Source organism: Epinephelus lanceolatus, chromosome 10, assembly GCF_041903045.1.
Source record: "Epinephelus lanceolatus isolate andai-2023 chromosome 10, ASM4190304v1, whole genome shotgun sequence".
Classification (NCBI taxonomy): domain Eukaryota; kingdom Metazoa; phylum Chordata; class Actinopteri; order Perciformes; family Serranidae; genus Epinephelus; species Epinephelus lanceolatus.
In genome coordinates, this window is record NC_135743.1 from 24,333,335 (window position 1) to 24,355,652 (window position 22,318).

Here is a 22,318-nt window from a genome sequence, read left to right on the forward strand (position 1 = left end):
CCAATACTCACCCAAGCTCGTCTGACAAATTGGATGCTTCGCATGAATCCAGCCGTGGTTTTGAAAAAAGAATGTAATAAAAGCGCAAAGCACAAACGGAGGTTCCAGGCCCCGGTGAGGGGTCTTTTGTGCAGATTGTCTCAATGATTAAACCATTTTCCCTTCAGTTGGACACTCTGTGGAGACTTTATGGCCTGAGGAAATGAGATAACACTAATATTTAATCTACTGAGTGATTCTGCAGCACAGACTGGCAGACTGCACAGCCAACACGCATTATCTCACCAGAGTAGCCCGGTCTATAATAACACTGAGAGGGCTAAAGCAAGACAGGACATGCCAGCCTGACATGATCTCAGTTATCGTTATTAGTTTTTGTGGATTTGTCAAACTGTGCTTTCTAGAGCTACTCAAATGTAAGAGTGCTTGTTTTTAATGTGATACATTCAGATACTTGGTGATGTGATTTATCATGCACATCTTGACTGACGATAATCAGATGATTCAAATTCATGCGTATCCTGTTTTTGTAGTAATGAGTATGAGCGGATTTAAAAGGCTTGCCCACCATAAAAGTCTAAAGTCTGTTAAAGTCTTGGGAGGACAGACAGTTGGTGAAGTTGATTAAAACAAAATGGAAAGATAATCAGTTGTGTTGTAACATGCAGGCTGTGCGGCCCTGAAGCGGAGGAATCAGAGGAACATGTGACGAATCGTTAAGTCAGCTACTGAGTCACCGCACTGAGATTTCCCAAGAGTGGGATCATCGAAAACAATTCAATATATAATGCTGTCCCTGACAGTGTTGTAATAGTGTTATATTAAATCATATCATACTGTATTATTACATTGCTGTGACTAACAATCATTTTCTCTGGAGTTTTTTTTTTTTTTTTTGCAATGATTTGAGTAACATAGTAATGAGTACTGCCATTTGTGTGATCATCAGTATAACCCAAAGATATCCAGTTTACAATGGAAACAGAAAAGTAGTGAACCTTCACATGTGAGAAGCTAAAACCAGATACAGTTCCTTTTTTGTCAACATACTAACCATCGTATTCACATTTAATGGACTATAATAATGTTGATTTTAAGACTGTCTGTGGAGTCATGTGTGTACTCCTGCTGTCTGAAGGCCAGATGCCACCAGGGCATTTACCACTGTTGTTTATATGCAGATGACATTATTATTAATTCAGTTAATTGTCATTTGAGCTGCTATACAATTAGACATTACACCCTGAAACTATGGAACACACTACCTATAGATATCAGGGAAGCTAGCTCGCTAAAGAAAGCTAAAAATGTATCTGTTCACTTCAGCCTTTCACTAGCTCTGACTTCCTGATACAGGTCTGAAGCTCTTTCTTTCTTTTTATGCTTTTACTTTCACACTGCTGCAGCTCTTTTAAAATCTTTTTAAACTGTTTTAAATGTCCTTTTATATTGAGTTGCCTTGTCTGTTTTATGTTCATTATGCCTAGTTTCATGTGAAATACTCTTATACTGCCCTTAAATAAACATTATTATTACATTATTATTAGCATTGTAGAAACACACTGATGTTTTTACTGGCTTTAAAGAGAGTCAGAAGCCCGACTTAGTAGGGCCCAGTATTGCGCAAGTAACTTAAGTGATGTGTAAACAACCAACAGACAGTGATAAGGAAAGCTAACCGAGCATTAAGGCAACGATCAGCGACCTGCCGAGGATAGAAAGTCGGAGCAAACATATGGGGACTCTTTCATGTGAGGAAGAAAGAGAGAGCGAGGCAGACTGATACCGAGCGGCAGGGAGAGAGAGAGAGAGAGGGAGACTGAGTGACATGCTTGAAATTCTGTAGGGAACCAGTTGCTACGGTAACAGGGAAGGTAGCCGGCTCCTGTGGGTGGTGTTACCATGGCAACCACCCTCAGTGGCCAAGTGATGCTGAGAGGGAGAACGTAGAGGAGAGGGCTTAAAAAAAAAAAAAAAAAGTCTGTTTACGGGTTTGATGGGAACAAGCTAGACAGACAAAGAGGACGGCGAGCGAGCAGAAGCTGATGTTAAATGTGGGAGAGTGATGCCAGCCACGCCGTGCACTCTTTCATCAAGTTCGTCTGTGGCAGAAACTTGATTCTTTCTTTTGCTTTGTGTAAGACGGAAGCTGGTCCCTGCGGGCCCGGCATTAGCTGTTCATCCTGCTGTTCAATAACAGAGCGCCTCATTAACATGAACAGTGGGCCAAAGATGCTTTGCAGGGCAACACACTGTCTGAGAGACCTGGGAAAAGGTTATCCCCTCAATATGTCTTTGCTGTTTATTGGGCTGGCCATGCTGCGCTCTGTTATCAGCGATGCTGTAAGTTCTGACCTCTCACTGGGAATTAAAGACCACTTTGTTCCCGCTGTGGCGACACCACATGCCTTTGAATTAAAGCCATGAACCAACATGTTGTGAAAATAGTTACATGTTACATACAGACCATTATATGTAACAGGGTGTATAATGTACTCTGTGTGGTACAGATCTGGGGTCTGCACCATGACTAAAGGGATCAACTATTGCTTTTAGCTCTCTGGTCACACCCCCACCTCAACAAATAATAATGATGTTAATAGATACACAACCACACACCACTCTGCCTCTACCTCACGTTCTCTTCACCAGGCTCACACAACATATATTATATATATAACCTCACAGCCTCATTTCCATAAGATGCATCTGCTAGACAGGCTCCCAGGGGAGTTGGCACGATGTGATCAGAATTGTGTATGTGCATAAATCAGAGACAGAAAGAAAGAGATATATGAATGTTTTCACTCCCTCTGCATTCTCCCCCCTCCTCTGCATGTTACTCTATCTTCTACTGAAAGTCTGTTTGTTTTTATTTACAGTTCGGCATAGTTTTATTTATTTAATTTCAATATAAAAGTATTATGCTTAAAAAACAAGATGCAGAATACAGTGATATCAGAAACAACAGGTTCATGCCTAATTCTAGGGCAGTACCTGACTCAAAATTCATTCATTCATTTATTTTCCATAACCGCTTATCCTGTTGGGGGTCACAGGTGGGCTGGAGCCTATCCCAGCTGATATTAGGCAAGAGGCGGGGTACACCCTGGACAGGTCGCCAGACTATTACAGGGCTGACACATAGAGACAGGCAACCATTCACACTCACATTCACACATACGGCGAGAGTTGGGATTGGTGGGTCATTAGGGGGCAGTAACATTCACGTAATATAGTAAACAAGCCAGGTTAGCCCCCTGAGCTAATGCATGCTAACTTGCTAACAACAGATCAGAAATGTGCAACAGCCTTCTTTGCCAACACTCAAGTACAAGCCTGAGACTGTATCGTATTAAGTTGCTGGGAGCTGTTAATTTACCACTTCTAAGCAGAGGGCAGAAGATAATGTTATCTCGGAGCCTGACCGGGCACAGCCTCTCTTCCTCTGGGCAACTGCCTCCATCTGTATCAGACTCACCCTGGGTCTGTAATCAAGAAAGTGAGGAGTGCTCACTCTGCACCTAGATCTGGGGACTGAAACAATCCCATCAGAACACCACACTCACTGACAAAAAAAGACTGCTTGACTGTAAGAATTTCAGTCAGAGGGGTCTCTGAAATATACTTCAAATCTTTGATTTTCAGGGGGCAGCCCTATCTAAATCATACTTCTGCAACTATTCACTATGCATTTTGTGTGGGCTAGTGCAGGCACCTCTCACACACCAGGCATATATAGCAATGTGACGGATTGCGTGTAGCATGTCATTTTCATGTTGGAACCAGAACTGTTTCTACCTGTTCCACCTCCCGGCTATAATGTCCAATCATTCCTGCAGCATCTGCAGCACGAAGATGTCTCTCTGCAGCTCTGTGCAAACTCGTTTTCCCGCAAAACTGAAATGTATTTTAAAAAGACACAATGCATGTAAAGAGCTTAAATTGACCTGCTATCTCTGTGCATCCAAAAGTTCCTGCCATATTGGTATAAGTTAGATTTGAGAATGTGTTGCCATGTCCCAAAGGACTTATAATTTCCTGAAAGTTTCATTCAAGTCGACCACTAGGAGGTGCCAAACTTGCAAATGCAATGAACGTGGCACAACACAGATTAGACTATAAATCAAAAATGTGTTTGTCCAACCATTACAAAACTTTCAGGATATGTTAAATAGTAATGTTGAATCACATGTGCAAAATAATTTTGAAATCGGTCTACAGGGGACAGCTCAACGCATTTTGATTTTTATGAAAAACACATTTTTGACATCCTCTCCTTAACCATACGTCCGATTTATACTACATTTTCTGTGGCTCATCACTGGACCAAACTTATCAAAAGCTATGAAAAGCTTGCTGATATCTCATTTGGTTTTGAGGATATTAATGAATGAACTTTAAAACGGGCCTGGCACAGCACATAAATAAACCTAACTCCATAACCTGTTGGCCATCATCACAAAACTTGTAGGTCATGTCCACATCAGTACTTCAAACATACCATGAAAGTCTTATTTAGGTTGAGGATATGTTAAATTCTTTTTGGCAAATTGCTCAATAGGGGGGGCACCACTTCCGTACAGTTGCATTGGCCTTTCACAAAATCTGGCCATAAATAAATGGCGTTCAAACATCTCCAAACTTAATGGATATTTTAAACTCAGACATTGAAGCATATCCCCAAATGTGTCTGCAATTGACTAACAGGAAGCGACAATGTTTCCCAATACGAGCATGGCCGAACACAGATTTAGACATAAATGATTGAGCATTTGTTTGAATATCATAAAACCTATAATTTGTAATGCAGGTGTCATAAACTATCAAAGGTCTTGATCCTAGCCAGCTTTCAAGGTTTAAAGGTCCATGCTGGCTTGAACCCCAGAATTGTGCTTGCGGCTATATTTTAGGATTGTACTTAAGAGATTTAAGTCCCAAAGCAATTCACTGTGTTCAGAAGAGTTTACTGTACTGCAAGTTGCACTCCAAGCCGTTATAACTGATCATTAAACTTTTCACTCTATTTGGAGGAATTCTTTTCTTGTTTTAACAAGTGCAAGATGCAATGTTGAAAGATCTGTAGAGAGTTCACTTACCCAGTATGCGCAAAACTCAAAAACAGCAAAGTCAAAGTAGAACTAGGGCTGAGATGACATGTGGATCCAAAGGAGAATACCCAGGAAGAAAGACTTCAGTACAGAAGGGTTACAAAGACAACAGAGTCAAAGGCAGAGTGAGGGTCTTGAGAGGCAGCAAAGGCCCAGAGTGTGAGATAAGAAGGAAGCAAGAAGAAGTATCCCATCTTATTGATGCTGGCCGCCTGCTGTTTGTCAGAGAGACCGTAGAAAGACAGTCTGTCTTTAAGTGGATCAATTATTTCAGTCTTTTAACCTAAACATGCCCTCATCTAGGCCTTGAGATTCCCTTAATCTACTTAAAACATGCTCAAGGGCATTATGTTATTGCTCTAAGACCTCCGCTCTTGTCTCCTCCCTTCACAAAATGCACACTTGTCCGACACTCTATCGTGAATAAAGTTATCATCTTTATACGTGTCTTTGGTCTGAAATTGAAAATCATGTTACTTCCTAATCTCCATTAACCTGCTAAACTCAGGATTTGGTTCCAGAGTGGATTACCAATTCCAGAGCTCCAGCTCAAAGCTAGTCTGTCATCCATTTAAATGGTTGATGCATTTTCATAACATTTAAAGCGAACAAGAAAAAAAAATAATGCTGCTCTTGTCCTGTTGTGTTCTCAGGATTATGATGATTTGATATATTTATGCTTTTTATATTTTCAGAAAGAGGGTTTAAATATATGTGGGAGGAAAGGCCACAATAGTTTGTAGAAAATAATTAGTGTTTAATATGACATGGACTTGCTAACAGAAATTTGAAGCTTTGAGTCCCCGATATGACTCAAGCCTTTTGAATGTATTTACCACATAAAAACAGATTTGGAGAGCTTGTTTGCATTGTGTCAATCTCAAATCTGCCTTGCAGAAAATCCCTGATTCAGTGGCAATTGTGTTGACATTGGGATGTTTCAGACGGACCTGCAGCACTCAAATCTCCGCTAAGCCTTTGATTCCTTCAATCCCCCCGAGGTAGCTCTTCAGCTTGAAATCATATCTGCAGGCTCACAGTGTTTGGCATTAACATGTTGGCATCCCCATGTTGTGTTGCTTAACTGTGAAGGAGGTTCAGCAGTGTTATGTAACAGCAGAAATTCATCAACAATACTACTAGAAGACGAAATCCTTTCAGTTTGGCTGTGCGGAAGAAGCACTCTGGACTCTGTTTCTGGCAGTTCTATTTATCAAACGATATTGTTATGAAGTTGTTTGTCTCCTACATCTCTGCAGAACGCGATGGCATAGACAGGATTGGGAAAAAGACAAACTACGCTTTGTGTTTTTGTCCTTTCTGGAGAGAAGACAAGCACAGTTTGGTGTCATTATGCTGCGTGAGTCAGAAGAAGCATTTGTTGAACTGTGGGTGGAACAGAGAGGAAGACACTACGTATAAGTTCAGCCTACTCGCTGCAAGACAAGTATCACAATCACTTGTTTCATTCGTAATATTGCTTAATACAGCCTTTCCACAGAGCTGGGAACTTTCTGGGAAATGAACTTTCTATCTGTGGGAGTTTCCTGTTTTGTTCTTCTAATTGCATTTGACATTGCTGACAAGATTTACCACAGATGCTACTGAAAGGCAGGATGTTAAAAAAAGCTCACAGGAAACATATCTGTAACAATACTGCCTGCACAATGGGAGTAAAATACAGGTGTGTGTATTATGGAGTGTATTACAAAGAGAAAAGGGGAAGAGTGAAACAGGATGCATATTGTGCAGTATCTGTTTTTTATTCCTTCCTTTCCCAGCTGGGAAAGGTGAAGTCTCTGTTCTTGTTGGTATGAGGCTTCTTCCATCCATCCCATGGTGCGATGTTCCATCGCACCATGGGACTCAATCCCATGGTGCGATGGAACATCAGGGAAATCTGTATCCAACTAAGGTCATGTGATTCCAGGAGGAGTTAGCAACCTTTACAGGGGAGAGAAATCAGTCTCTTTCCTCTGCCTCAGATGCAGCAGCCTGCTGAGTACTATCTGAAAAGACATAGGCCAAAACCAGAGACAGAATATATATACAGACCCCAGTGGGCACAGCTCTGAGTAAACTAAATGAGTCCTAAATAAGCGTTATCATGAAACGGTTGGCGCTGCCACCCTCCAAATCTATGGAGTCTCATGCAGTGATGCCATCTGACATGCCCTGTATTTTAAGCTATACTTGAAATTAAATCAAATATTGGGAGCTGGTTTTGGCTGCTGTTTGAGACCTAGATGAACCCTGGTGATTATGGGGCCATCTGCTCCCAGTGTACCCAGCTGGAGGCTGGACCGCAGTAATCTGGACTGATGAAGCCTGACTTAGAGAACGCCGTGATGTTTGCACATCTTTGCAGCTGAAAAAGCCTCTGTCGTCACCGTTGGCGACCAAGTATTGAAATGAGGCATTCAGTTTAGTATTCAGTATGTAACTTTACAGCCGTATGTGGTTTACAGTAGGAAGCTATAGAACAATACATAAAACACAATGTAATATTTTCCACTCTGCCCATCAGTCTCTTCTGAATAGAAAATTAATGGCTTCAATTAGCCATTAGTCAGAGATGAATAATAATGAGTGTCAATGTGCTGAGCTAACCTGCTCTATCCTCCTTTGTCCCCTCTGCACCATGAGAGCCTGGCAGACTAATGTTGCTACTCCCTAATAACTACGTGCCACACCAGGAAGAGGCCTGATGGAGCCTATGAATAATTAACCAACATGATTACAATGATGAATGCTCCCAAATCTCTCTGGCCATTTAGCACTGGCCTAGGGAGGGAGGCCAAACAGCAGAGTGTCAGGCATTGTGTGAAAGCTGTTAGGGAAGGAGGGGGGAGACGAGAGAGATATCAAGGATAGGGCGGCCGGGGTGGATCGAGCTCAGCCTTGAGAGGAGGAGAATATAGAGAAAGAGTGAAGGAGGGGCCCGGAGAGCAGGAAGACACCCACTATTCAGCCATCTGTGCTGCAGAGAAGCACAAAGACGTGCTCAGGAAGGCCTGTTTGTGTGTGTGTGTGTGTGTGTGTGTGTGTGTGTTCATACATGCATCGGTTATGCATCGATGAGGCCTATTTGTACGTGGGTGTGTTCTCTACACGAGCCATGGAAAGCGGCCAGTGCACAATGTTATACTAATCAGGAGCAGTCCAGGCTTTTCTCACCACGAATGACAAAGCTCATAGTTTGCACCGTAGATAGATTTAATAGTGACTCATTTGTTTTTTAACTGCACGCATCACCAGCAGAACATAATGGTATTACTTTGGAAATAGAATGACTTTAAAGTTGTAAACTCCAGAGACACTTGTAGTATTAGAAACACTTGTAGTGTGAAGACCAAATGTGTTATGTACAAGGAGCGCAAAATATATTATTTTTATATTGTCATGGCATTGTCAACGGATGTGATAAATGCATAGTGAAAGACTGCAATATTGTACTCAGGGATATTTTTAGTTTGTTGAAAAAATATCTGTAGAAAACCGCACTTTAAAATGTAACTTAACCTTTTTTTTTATTGTTGCCTTTTGTGCAGGTAATATGTTCAATAAAAGACTCGAGTACACTAAGCTTGGGCGGTTTATAAATACCATCAAAAATACAGACATCTTTCTATTCAACTCCTACAGAGATGCTATATTGAGGATGTATTCTATGTATGTATTGCACAGCACATGCCACCAGAGGTCAGCCTCTACTGGTGGAACAGGAACGAGTGGTGGGGATAACGTTACAGGACGAGTACAAATCCAGCTAGCAATGGCAGAGAGCAACATATTTTCACACTGAACTCAGTGAATTATGGGTTTATTTTGCCCAAACCAGAGTTGGTGATTGTTGGAACAGTGGACCAACTAACTAGACGACTAACTAAGACAGTTTTGAGGGATTTTATTTTGTTTCTGTCAGTTTGAATGAAGTGTTTTCTATGGTGCATTTAAAAGACAATTAAGCTGATGTTAGTCTTAGTTCAATGACAGAGAGAAACAGAGGGTGTACGGTTGTATTTCTCTGTTTAATGAAGGAAACAAGTATAAGAATATAACCTTTCTAGACCTTTGTAGCCAGTGCTGTCATATACGGTACAAAAATAGATACCACCCAAGCCTACCCAGTCAACCTTTGTATGTGGGCCCCATGTGATTAGTAAATGAGCTAAAAATGGGCCCTATATGGGATTGTCCTTGGGCTCCATAAAGGCCCCATGCCATTTGCCCACATGGGTGGGTTTATCCAAGTGGGCCCCACATGGGTTATGCTACGGCTATCTGGGGACCAAGTGGGTATGGGCCTAAAATGGGCATCTTATCTTGGGCTCCTTGGGTAAAACCACCCATGTGGGCAACTGGCATTCATTATAGAACCTTTGGACAATCCCATATAGGGCCCATTTTTCAGCTGATTTACTAAACACATGGCCCCCACATACAAGTGTTGGCTGGTTAGAGTAAACTTTATCTGTTTGTTTATCACAGGTAATATTGTTATTGCAATATTCAACAACTTTACAGCATATTGCACATTTTCCTCGTATCTTTTACCCTTATGTACAAGTGTTGTTGTCTGGAGCCCTAAGACCACTTCCCGTCTCCATACACCTTGCAAGTAGATCAACATGTGCCAGAAGCCCTGCTGTAATTTCATAACCCTCCAGTCGATGCCTGGTAGCTAAGTCGTGTTCGATGTTTAAGCCACAGTTAGATTAGCTAAACAAACAGATCCTGGAGTTTTACAAGTTGTTTTATCTTTGTGATGTATGGCTGTTTGATTACATTGTCACTACATGGCGTATTTTGGCTAGATGGGATATCCCAGATCCCTGTTGCTAAGTAGGGATTAGCTCCTCAGGGGTCTGATGTTTCTAGTTAATTATCAGGTGTCAGGCAAGCTCCCTTGAATGTATCTCTGACCAGAGAGTCTGTATTTATGCTGTAGCTGGTGTATTTTCAAGTTTAAGTACAAAGTGTTTGACACAGATGCACACATACCTTGTATTAACAGAAGTACACACACACACAGGAAATGTACGTCAGAGAATTTACAACGTGTAAGATAACAAAGGAAGTACAGAACAAATTAATTATAGATAAATTAAACTCAGAGAAACTTGAGGGGAAACAGTTGTGTGCAACAGAGTAAAATGCCTGAAGTGACATCAGAGGCCCCCATGTGACGGTGGTTCTGCTGCTCAGTGCTCCAAGCACTAAACGACTCTGCATCTACTTGAAGCCTTTGATGCATTTATGGCATGGTTCTCCAATGTACAGTCTGGCAGCACCTTGTAAAAGGTGACAAATGATGGGTGGGCTCCTCCCCTCCGCCTCAACTGCTCTGGCTTGCCTGCCAGGGCCGGGAGATTGCATCATTACAGAGGATGAAGTCATCCTGCAACATAAGGGTGGAACAGGTGCTGAAAATTTAATTAGAACAGGGTGGTAGATGCTGGAGGAACATGTAAATGTTCTGCCCTGGCTCAAACCCAGCCCTGACTGACAGAAGTATTTATGTTGGGAGATCAAATCTGTTGTAGGCACTTATTTTTTGGGTGCTCCATGCAGCATCATTACTAGAGGGATATCTGTGAAAATATAATTAGCCATTATTATATCTGCACTAGCTTTTTCACAACTTCTGGCACAGCGTGTCCTTGTCTCTGTGGGATCACTTAGTTTCCTGTGCTTTTTGCAATTGCAGAGGTACACGTGATTACTAAGTGAAGCAGCACAGTCAGTATGCAGCAAATATGGAGAAGCAGATCAGAGAAAAACAGAATTTCAAGGGAGCTAACGGAAGCAAAGAACCTGGTGGAAAGGCGGAAAGCCAATCGATTCTTTATATCACCAGGTCGTTATTAATGATGCAGCATTCTCTGCAGTGGGGAGCTGTCAGGCTTCTGGGCTGTCTGCCTGTTCAGCCTCATCAGCACTAGCATGTGATATGTGGGACTCAGGATGGTTGAACAGTGCTGCCTCACCAACCTCTGAACCCACCTCCTCCATACTAGTAGACTGTGCTGCAAGGAGATGCTTCAATACACTACAGTATTTTCTCACTGAGACATGGAGAGTGGCTCCGCAGCCTCTCCTTAACTGGAGAAGAAGCATAATTGTTGACAGATTGTGAAACGTTATTGTGAAGCCAACTGGATCAGTGTGCCTCAGCTCCTGATGGAGCCTGGGAATGTTCAGGGAGACTTTCACTGCCGTGCTCACACCACGGCAGTCTTAACACTCTAAAGTTAAGTTGGCATCGAAATGGAAATCGTGTACCACCAAGACATTGAAAATCTTTGTCTGCTTGTTTGTCAGTCCAAAGGGAATTACAGCTGCAACATGGAAGAAACAGCCAAATCACGATGCGAGAATGTGTTTCATTCACTGTACCAAAAGCTATTTTTAACTGTGAATGAAAGCCCTAATCCATCACCACAGAGGATCACTGTGTCTGTTTAATCTGTATCTGGCGAATACCGCAATATGTCTGTTAAAGACCTCAAAGCATTTTACTCTTTGAATTTTTGCAAACCATACCTCTTTAATTTGATTATATTAAGGACTTATACTGAATATATGTTTTGAAAAATACACTGAAAGATGCTAGTGGCTCTTTGAGGCTGCACTTAGGAACAATGGTACTTTGAGCTAAATCCTAATGTCGGAATGACAACATGCTCACAATGACAACGGCATGCTGATGTTTAATAAGGTATAATGTTACCATGTCCACCATCTTAGTTTAGCAAGTTAGCATGCTAACATTTACTAATTCGCACTAAACACAAAGTGCAACTCAGGCTGATGAAAATGGCTTTAATTTTCCAGATATCATCATCAGCCAAAGTATCGGACAAATTAGTATTTTGACCGGATAAAGCTGCTAAAAGGGAAAGTCATGGGATTAGTAAAGGCATTACAATAGATTGTCTGGGACCAATGACCCATGTCTGTACCAAATTTCATGGCAATCATTGCAATAGTTGTTGAAACATTTCACTAAAAGCCAGAGATTTCAACCTCATGATGGCAATGGAAGAAACATAAGGGGATAACAAATTCAGCAGGCTTTATCCTCTGGGGATCATGAATATCTGTACATTTCATGGTGCTCCATTCAGTAGTTGCTGAGATATTAAACTAAAAGCCCAAAATGTCAACCTAATTGTGGCATAAGATGAATCAATAGAGGATAACAAAGTCAGCAGGCTTCATCCTCTGGGGATCATGAATGTCTGTACAACATTTCATGGCTATCCATACAGTAGTTGCTGAGATATTTAACTAAAAGCCAAAAATGTCAACCTCATGGTGGCATAAGAAGAATCATCAGGGGATTACAAAGGAAGCAGGCTTCATCCCCTGGGGATCATGACTGTCTATACTATATTTCATGGCAATGCATCCAATAGTTGTCGATATATTTCAGGCTGGACAGAAGTGGTGGGCCAACCAATTGTTAAGTTATATGGGAGCCAATTTGTTCGGTCTGTTTGTCCCATAGTTTAGGAAATAAAGACGGTGTACTCAACAGAAATAAGTGTGCAGACATTTTGATTTCCTGTTCTTGTAAACAACAGCATGCTCAGCTACACATTCACTTCCCCGCCCTCCCTCTCCTCCTCAACCTCTCTGGACCATCTTCTCTAATTGACTGTTGTTATCAGTTAGACTCTGCTTTTGGTCGACTGACCAATTTGCGATTTAAACAAGATTAGCAACTTGGCAGATCCTCTTCACTGTCCTGTTGCACAGACAAAAGCACTCTGGTGCATAAACGTTCGTGCAGGTCTGTCCACAGGTCGGGTATTGGACTCGATTTTACAGAAACACCAATGATATGTGGTGCACTGGTTCAAAGCCTTGGGGTCCTGACCCCCACTACGGGGGGCAGCTTTACGTGGGTCAGAGGCCTTCTTGATTTCAGGTGTAAGAAAACTGTTTTGTAAAATATACAGTAGACCTATGGCTCAACATTTTTATCCACTGGTGTGAAGACAACTAAATGAAATTGTTATTTTTAAAGTTTAGATTATTATTTAAGATATATCTCACAGGATAAGGGCATGGTGAAAATGTGAACACATGCTATATTCACAGAGCCTTCACTATCTGTTAAACAGCCTCATCCTGCATTAGCCAAACAGCCAAAGAGTAATAGAACAATGGCAAAGTGTCAAGAAAACTGTGACTTTGTCCAAAAGAAGAAGCCTATTGAGACATAATGCAACTCAATGAACTGGAAGTTGAACTGAAGCCATATAGTTGAGTGTAATACAGTAATTAAGGTTCCATGTCACTAAATATGATCAGATAAAAAACCTAATCAAAACATTATGTTCTTCAAACAAGTACAGTCAACAGCATGCACTGGAATGAAATCAGGCTTCTATCATCATCCCTGGGTTCAAGCATAGTCTTGCCAGATGTTTCCCAGACTCCTTAGTAATGCATTAACTCATTTCCCAAATCGGTGTTTATATTTCTGAAGAAGTTTCACAATCTGACCGATCTTTGTTAAAGCACTACAGATGTGAAATATTGCAAAATACATTTCTATCCAGCAACTGAGGCTTCCTTAAAAGTATTCTCACTATTTTGGGGTAAGAAGAAAAAGGACTGATGCATGCTGGTGACAGCTTCTGTCACTGCTGTGTGAGAGCACAATAAAACACCTACATACTGTAGGCTGTGTGGCATTCACGCAGCAGAGCGGAGTGGGTCTATGTGACGTCGGCCCCTCAGTGATGCTTATGCGATGCTGTGTGCAGCGGCAAACAACGTGTGGAGATCATAGAAGGCTACATCTTAAAACGGTTTTTCTTATTAGGGGTTATCACAAGAGGGAGATCTAATCTGGTCCCAGATCAGGCTGGAGGCTGGGTGTGCGGCCTTGCCGTGCTGGAGGTCAGGGCCTTGGGCTCCTGATGGACTGTTATTGATTGGGGGGAACGTGGCGATACAGTTGCAGTCGCTCAGCATTGATTTTCTGCAAATGCAGTAGTGGAGAGCAGGCAGAATGAGAGAGCTGGACCAGGGGGAGCTGCCAGGTTATCTTCTCAAATATCCGGAAGTTTTTTTTTTTTTTTCTTTGTGGCACTGACCTTCCCTGAGTCAAAGAGATATATCTATTTAGACATTAGCTCAGCAGCTACACCAGAAAGACTGTTTCAGCAGCTTCAGCAGTGGGTTCTTGTGCTCATCCAACAATACACTTAACTGATAAGAAGATCCAATTCAGCACAATCAATAACTAACACTGTCATTCAGTTTTATTGGATATAACATTTCACACTGTCAAACTAAACATTAATCATGTGTGAACTTGCTGCAAATCCTAAATTAAGGATATATTATGCAGGATTTCCCTAAAATGTATATATATATATATAAATGTATAGATTCATACAGAATTAATCCGCCTCAATCATCGCTTATGACCCACTACAAGTGTGTGGCGGTGGATTCATCTGCACAGACTCCGCCCTCTGCCTGTATTTTCTTATTCTCTTCTTACTTTCTGTGCTCGAGACATTGATGGGTGTGTACTCCATAAACCTAAAAAGGTAGCAACCAGGTGCCAGACTACAAGCAGCAGACAACCAAGAGACACTGTACTGCCAAAAATGCAAATACAGCGAGGCGACACACCAAACGAGAGTGAATCTGGAGCTGGCTTTTACTTTCACTTTCACTGGCGAGCAAGTTTAAAAACAGTAATCCACAATCCTGCATAGTATACCTTTAACAACTTCCCAGAGCACAGTATGGTTATTTTAGATTTTTAAATATATTTTCCATACCTTCTAAGCAGCCATTATTTCCAATCATTTAACTGTGAGGCAATCATTTACTTGCAGGGACTTGAAACTTGCTTGCGACGGGTAATCCATCACACTGAAGTTGTCAGCAAGTGCTGACAGTCGGAGCTTTAAAATTGGCTGTAAAACAGCATTGTTTTTGGAGAGCAATATTGTCGAGAAAACCCAGAAGACAAACAATGGGAAAATGTGCACAGTGAGAAAAAGAAAAAGTCAATTTTGTAGCATTTGAGAAAAAATTCTGGGCACAGGAGGCATCCCGTGTACAATGGCAATGTCCTTGCTGCAGCAGCAGTGGGTTCAATTCCAGCCTGCAGCACTTTGCTGAGTGTTTCTCTCCCCCTTTCACACTTAATACTGTCCTGTCAATGAAAGGCAAAAAGCCCAAAAAATTATCCCCAAAAAAATCTGTTAAAGGCACAGAAAGAATTTTTTTAAAATCTGTAGCACATTGACTACGATAGGGTTAATTGTCTTAAAGTAACTTTGTAATCCTGTGGTAATTTATATTCACCTAATATTGAAATGAATTGAAAAACTCGGAAATGCATTCATAAATCTAAAACAACTCTGCCGTGCTTGGGGAAATGGTCAGCAGTAATGAAAAGTAGATCCGTAATTTGTAAGAAATCTGCTAGGACATGCAGAAACACAAACTCCTCTTAGCGTAATTATAATGCATAGGCTGCTCTGGGCCTTTTATATTTATTGTACATTTACTCAAAGGGTTTTATATATTTATTTTATTCTGTATGAATTTTAATTAGGACTTCAAACACTTGAGCTCCGGTCGGCCAAAGCAGGGCTTCCCTTTGATCAGGCGTCACTCTCCCATATTTTATCTCCTCCGTTTCTTCCCTTTGGGCAACTTTCTTCTAATTGGCTCAGCGTCGCTAGTCTTGTCTGTCGTCAGTAGGTCTATCTCTCTGTCTGTCAGCGCAGATGAAAGGATATGAGCTATACATAGGCTCCAGGGCACGGGATGCCTTGTTGAAGAGTTTCAGGGTTGGACAGTAAACATTATTACATGTCCTCCACCGTGAATGTTACTGTCAAATGATGCGCTGAGAAACCCACAGTTTTTACTTGAGCTAAGTGACCTGCAGGAGACTGTGTGCATGTGCTTGGTAAACAAGTCATTTTTGCACCAGAGATGACTCAGACGTTCAGTGGAACATGATATGCTTTTGCAGTTTCTCGTGATTCTTGAGGGCTTGCTGCCGTCACGTTTTCTGAAAATTCTGTTTTGTCTCTTCAGGCAGATGAGGTCCATGTTTGTGCTGTTTAAAGAGCTTCTTCCTCCCCTACCCAACCCCCTCCCCTCTTTTATTCCTCTCTGGGCTCTGTCTCTGTGTGTTAATGTAGTGAAGTGGCCCATCGGTCAATGAGCTTGTATTAACACCTGACTCCAAGCCCTAGCTGCTGTTTCTTCCTCTACGTAGGCTCCCCTGGGCCCTCCCCCAGGCAGAGGCAACATATCCTACGATCAATAACAACATCCTAGAAGGCCGCTGGAAGAGGGGAAGGAAAGACGGGGGGTGGGGTGGTGGGCAATCTTTTACATACTCTTGTATATTTTTCTCAACACCTTCCTTTTCATCCACCATCCATTCCTTCTTTTCTCAGCTGTCAACTGCTGTCAGCAAACATGGAGCGGAGGCCACCAGTTGGTAACTCCAGCTCTTCTTGTCAGTCACTTCACGGTTATTTCAACAGGGAGTCTTCTATGGATCTTCCCTCAGTTTTTTAGGTTTTCCGATATTCTCTTAAAGCTTGCGCTCAATTCTCCTGTGCATTAGCTTCTCCTTCCTTCCTCTTACATTCTCGCCTCTCTGCTTCGATCTTTCACTCACTCAGTCTCGCACCCTGGCTTACACGCTCAGGTCTAATGTTGGCTAGTGCTGGAGTGCATTTAGAAATTATCTGTGGTCTACCCTCCCTGGATCAGCTTCAAACACAATATAATCTGCCACTGTGTTTGTATCGACTCATGCTCACCTCCCCTCTCTCTCTCTCTCTCTCTCTCTCTCTCCCCTCTCTATGCTCTCTAGGCTCTGGCCATGACCGAGGTGAACGGGCCAGGCCCCCAGGTGGCAGAGCCGCAGATTGCCATGTTCTGCGGCCATCAGCTCCTGCACATGAACCTACAGACTGGCCAGTGGGAGCCGGATCCTCAGGGCCGCCAGGGCTGCTTCAAAGAGCCCGGCGAAATCCTGTCCTACTGTCAGGAGGTAGGTTCCTGAGTCTTGCAAGGGAAATAACATAAACCTGCACAGCTGTAATGAACACCAGTCTGGATCAATACTTCGAACAGCAGCATTATCAACACCAGAATCACACTTAATGGCAAAGAGCTGTTTTTAAAAGAATGTAGCATAAAATTAAAACAGTAGAAAGTGCATATTCTTATTCTCTAATTTGGTGTGTCTGACATCTGTCCTATAAATCTATATATTTAACCATATATAGTGAAGTGATGGTGGCCTGTTGGAATATTTCAATATTTCATTGATAGCACCATCCACTTTTCCTCCTCTTGTTACCTGATATGTGTACTCTTTAATATCTACTGTAAGGTAATCAATGGTACACATACCCTCCACTCACTCCTCCCTCAGAAATATTCATTTGAAGTGCAGCAGTAAAGGCAACCAAGCGCCATCTGGAGGTGAAAGCAGACATAGCCGCCACAGAGAGCAGCAGCCACGAGCCTGAATGGACTGTAATGCGATTAGCAGACACATTATGCATCTGTGATGGCTTTTACACAAAGGCCTCCCTGTTTTCCTTGACATTTGTGATGAAAGCATTTTAGTGTGCATTCAGACTCTGTGCCAGTTACATTTCTCTCACTATTAACCCCCATTATGAGTTTCAAATGTTTGGCCTCAATTTTAAGTGAAAGAAGTCAGATGTGAAATTGGAAACACAGAAAGACAAGAATGTTCATTGAAATGATAACTTTAGTGTGCCATGTCTAACGTGGCTTCAGACAAAGGCCTCACACAGCTTAGTTAGTGGAATATGTTGCATGACTCTCTCCCCTGTTAGTCTTCTCCCCACTGACTGTGCTCTCCCTCCTCCTCTCCTCGGATCCTGCAACTTTTACTGTACCCCTCCCTCCCGAACCTTTGCTCTAACCAATTTTTCCCTGTCCGCTGCTCCTCTTGTCTTCAAACCCTGTGTTCTGTCCATCCATCTATCTGTTTTTGTGTCTCTCGTCGTCTCTGCATGTACCTGTACGTCCAGATGTACCCAGCACTTCCGATCTCCCATATAGAGGAGTCAAAAAGACCTGTCACCATCCCTGCCTGGTGTAAGAAGGGTTGGGGCCACTGCCAGACGCACCCCTTCATAGTCCTGCCCTACCGCTGTCTAGGTAAGAACAACACCACACTACCATTCGATAAGTACACATAGATTTCCTTCTTTATATTTCTTAACTATGTGCTTGAGGTCATGCCATCTGTTTCTTTAAAGTACTTTTTTTCCCAAGTGTTTGACCTTTTTTGATAGTGGGAACAGAAAGGAAACATGGGGAAAGAGACAGGGGGATGATATGCCACACAGTCCCCTACCAGGTTCAAACCAGGGACATTGCAGTTACCACTAGACCAAAAGGACCAACAGGACACCTCTATGGGGTAGTTGAATATTTTGGGAAATACATATGTCATTGTCTGAGTGGAGGATCATCTCTTATGCGCCTAAAATAATGTGATAATTAGCCACCTTGTTAGCGCCTCATAATAGCAAGAAAAAGAGAACACTTTGCAAAATGCCAAAGCTGTTATTTCCAATTGATTTTACCAAGCTTGTCTTCGATTTGTGACACACCAGTTTCCTTTTGCATATCTGACACTCAACTTTTGGGGGTTATCTTCGCAAGTTTTGAAACTATTCCAGACACTTGATGTTTTTGACATCCTGCTAGCACATCTGTGAGCCTGTCACATGTGGTCAAACCCATAGTTTAAGTAACGATGGATTTTTAATGACTGACATTAGCTGAAAGCGAGGCAGAGACACAAAACTACCACTAAGTTTAAATGTCCATGTCTGAGAAGAACTAAAAATAATTAATGATGATGCATAATGAATTGACTCGAATCTGCTTTTACGTCTGGAACCACCCATCTACAACGGGCTTGAGACGCGCCCTCGTTGAGGACTTGGCTCAGATTCCGTAGTTACTCTGTCATCCTGAAGCCTCCTAGAGGAATCTGATCCTGTTTGAGTCGGCAATGGGAACCTCTTGCGACCGCATGCCTTTGCTGATGACCCCAGTAGGGTTCGAACCCTGAACCTTCCACCCGGACGAGTGCTCTAACCACTACAGAGGCCCCCCGATGATGCATAATGAATAATGTTGGATAACTATGGTCTAAAATAGAGCATTCAAACACCGATTTTTGCGTCAGTCATCATGGCAATGATTGAAGCTTCTAAGGATGTGGGTCAGCCCTACAAATAATGTCCAGGATTGGAAATTCACATTCCACTGTAACCGATGGATTCCACAATCAAACAGCCACTCAGTAGATGACCATTGTTATTTGGCTGGTGAGTGAGCTGAGCAGCCACTTCCATATTTTACCAGCATTTGGCTGGTGGCTGGTGCTGATTTCCAACCCTGATAATACTAGGTTACATTGTTTAGAGGTATCGATCTTCTTATCTAACTCTTGTTAAGAAAGCCAATGAGCGTATTTCCCAAGATGTTGAGCTGTTCCTTTTCTTGCTTTATTGCACAAGACAGAATAGTCCAGGCCACACAACACATCTTTTTGAGATGTCTGAAAGTCTTGTAAAACACTTCACAGTCTTAGACTGTAGCATGGTGTTTCAGTGGGACCCAACATACATCAACATTTAGTATATGATTCAGTGTCAAAGCAGAAAAACGCATAAACTTGTTCATTTCTATGCACCTAATGAATAAGCTAACATGATGAGCATGATTTTAGCACCACATGAGTTTAATTAATCTAAATACATCCCTTTTCATCTCTCTCAGTGCCACAGCTTTCCAATTGTGTTACTATTAGAACTGTATGCAGTAAAACACCTGTTACAAGCCACTAGGGGGGCAGATAGGCTAACAGTAAATGAGTAAATGAATGTGTGAGTAATGAACAGTGAGTCAACCTCCAGCCCTTTGATTCATATGCAAAGCGCTGTAAAACTGGCTCTAGCTTGTTTGATTTCTACTGTAGTGCCTGTTGTATGGGTGAACACTTCCCTTTAAGTGTGAGCCCTAAAGACCAGCATGTAATAACAGTGTTGTATAAAGAACAGGTTTTAAATGCATATAAATACAGCAAGTAAAACCTCTTCTTCATTTCTGTGCAGTTTACTGCAGAGAACAAAGTAGTCATCTGCATTTATGATCTCTGTAATAAATCTTTTATATTCATTCTAAGCAAAGCACATTTTACTTTATGTCCTCAACTCGCTACTGGAGCTGCAGTTTGTCTGCTCAAAGTGCTCGTACATTACACATTTATACTTTCTGTCAGTCCTAATTTACGCACCACATCCCCATCTTAACTATCCTAGTTCACTATCATATACTTGTTTCATGTATTCTTTGAGTCGCTCAGCTTATGTTCGTTCACACACTCTCTTTTTGTCACTACCTGACATCATCTTATGCTGACCTTACCTTTCCCTTAATTGTGCTGCAGAGGGCGAGTATGTGAGTGAAGCCCTGCTGGTGCCCGACCGATGCCGTTTCCTCCACCAGGAGCAGATGGATGCTTGCGAGAGTTACGTGTACTGGCACAACATTGCTAAGGAGGTGAGAGTGGCAATTTTTAAATGCTTAAAATTGTAGAATGAAGATCTACGAATAGCGAAAAGGAAGGTTTTTAAACCACATTAAAGCAGGAGGGTGATTTTAATGAGACTTTCCACTGGGGACATTGTCACGCACACAATGAACTTTCCAGTGCAGATTCAAAAACCTCGTCTGTAGCCAGCCCCAACAGCAACAGCAACAGAACAGCAGACTAGACCAGACACGTCTGCACGCTGGTGTGTAACACGTCACACTTCATCAATACGCCTACCTGAGGTGTTTTTTTTACAGAGCAGAATGACTTGAAGCTGCAATACTCCCTCATTTCACTTCTTGCTAACTTCTATATTCAGAGAGAAGAAACTCAGAATTCTGTCTTGGTATATTTAGTCTTTGCAGTATTGTACGCAACTTTTCACATAAAAAATATGAATTTTAATCTCCATTTTACATTGTGTTATTAACTTTGTGGAATCCATTGCCTCTCTCTCAGGAGTGCACTGCAGACAATCTGGAGCTCCACAGCTACGGGATGCTTTTGCCATGTGGAGACCACTTCCGGGGGGTCGAGTACGTGTGCTGCCCAGGCCGAGGGAGTTCCAGCGGGAAAGGAGAGACGGAGGAAAGGGAAATCCCCGCTGGTCCTCAGACACTCTCATCCCAGACCAGTGGAAAGCTCAATTCTGTGTAAGATGATTCAGCTTGACAACACAGGCATGTTGGAGGACGACAGAGTGTGTGTTAGTGGTCATCAGAGTAATGGCTGTTCCGCTTCTCCACAGAACCAAAGTGACAGCACCCACTCCAAGCCCCTCTCCTGACACAGATGTGGACGAGGCCGATATGGAGGAGGAGGATGATGAAGTAGTGGAGGAGGAGGAGGAGGAGGAGGAAGAAGAAGAGGAGGAGGAGGAAGTTGATGAGGAGGAGGTGGAAGAAGAGGAAGAAGAGGAGGCAATAGCTGTGAAAGACCCAGAGGAGTATGAGTACAACATTGACTCAGGTCCGTACCCGAAATTAGACTATCTGGACTCCTCCTACTACGAGAAAAGCCACAAACCCACCACCTCCTCACCTCTCTTGAGGGGAGACAGCTGTGAGTGTCCCTAATTTGTTCTGTTAATCCTACCATTGTTTGTAAAGAGTCTCGGCTTGAAGTTAGTGTTTAGTAGCTGTGCTGAACAACACGAATGACTAAAAAAATGACGAGTGACTAAATAACTGCTGTCAGTAGCACTGCTGGGGTATAAATATAGTGTTCAGTGCACATCTCCTGCACCTTATCAGCCTGTAACAGCTTTGCTTTCCTCCAACACATATGCCCATAAGTGCACGTCATGCATGCATGTCGTGTATGCATGCCACAGACATGGAAAGAGACGTCTCTGTCTAAATATATGTGGGAGCTGTATTTGCCGCCCTATTCATCTCCAGTTCAGCCTCTCATGAGTCTGTACTGTCCACTGACCTCACGACTCGTGTGCGTGTCATTAGGATCTGGTGCATGTCACACATCTACCCACAGCAACCTCCAGGCCTCAGCAGGGTGCATGCCTGTGTGCACAGTAAATGGAGCA

The 22,318-nt window shown here is 42.4% G+C and overlaps 1 protein-coding gene across 2 annotated transcripts in view; it reads left to right on the forward strand.

The window, feature by feature from the left end:
- The window catches only part of aplp1 (amyloid beta (A4) precursor-like protein 1), a 41,044-nt gene that overhangs the window by 9,792 nt on the left and 8,934 nt on the right, over nt 1–22,318 (forward strand). For both annotated transcript variants that reach the window (XM_033640623.2, XM_033640625.2), the window contains exons 2-6: nt 16,993–17,172; nt 18,191–18,320; nt 20,629–20,741; nt 21,235–21,428; nt 21,524–21,837. In XM_033640623.2, the coding sequence (XP_033496514.2) occupies nt 16,993–17,172; nt 18,191–18,320; nt 20,629–20,741; nt 21,235–21,428; nt 21,524–21,837 (931 nt within the window). The remainder of the gene's footprint in view (nt 1–16,992; nt 17,173–18,190; nt 18,321–20,628; nt 20,742–21,234; nt 21,429–21,523; nt 21,838–22,318) is intronic.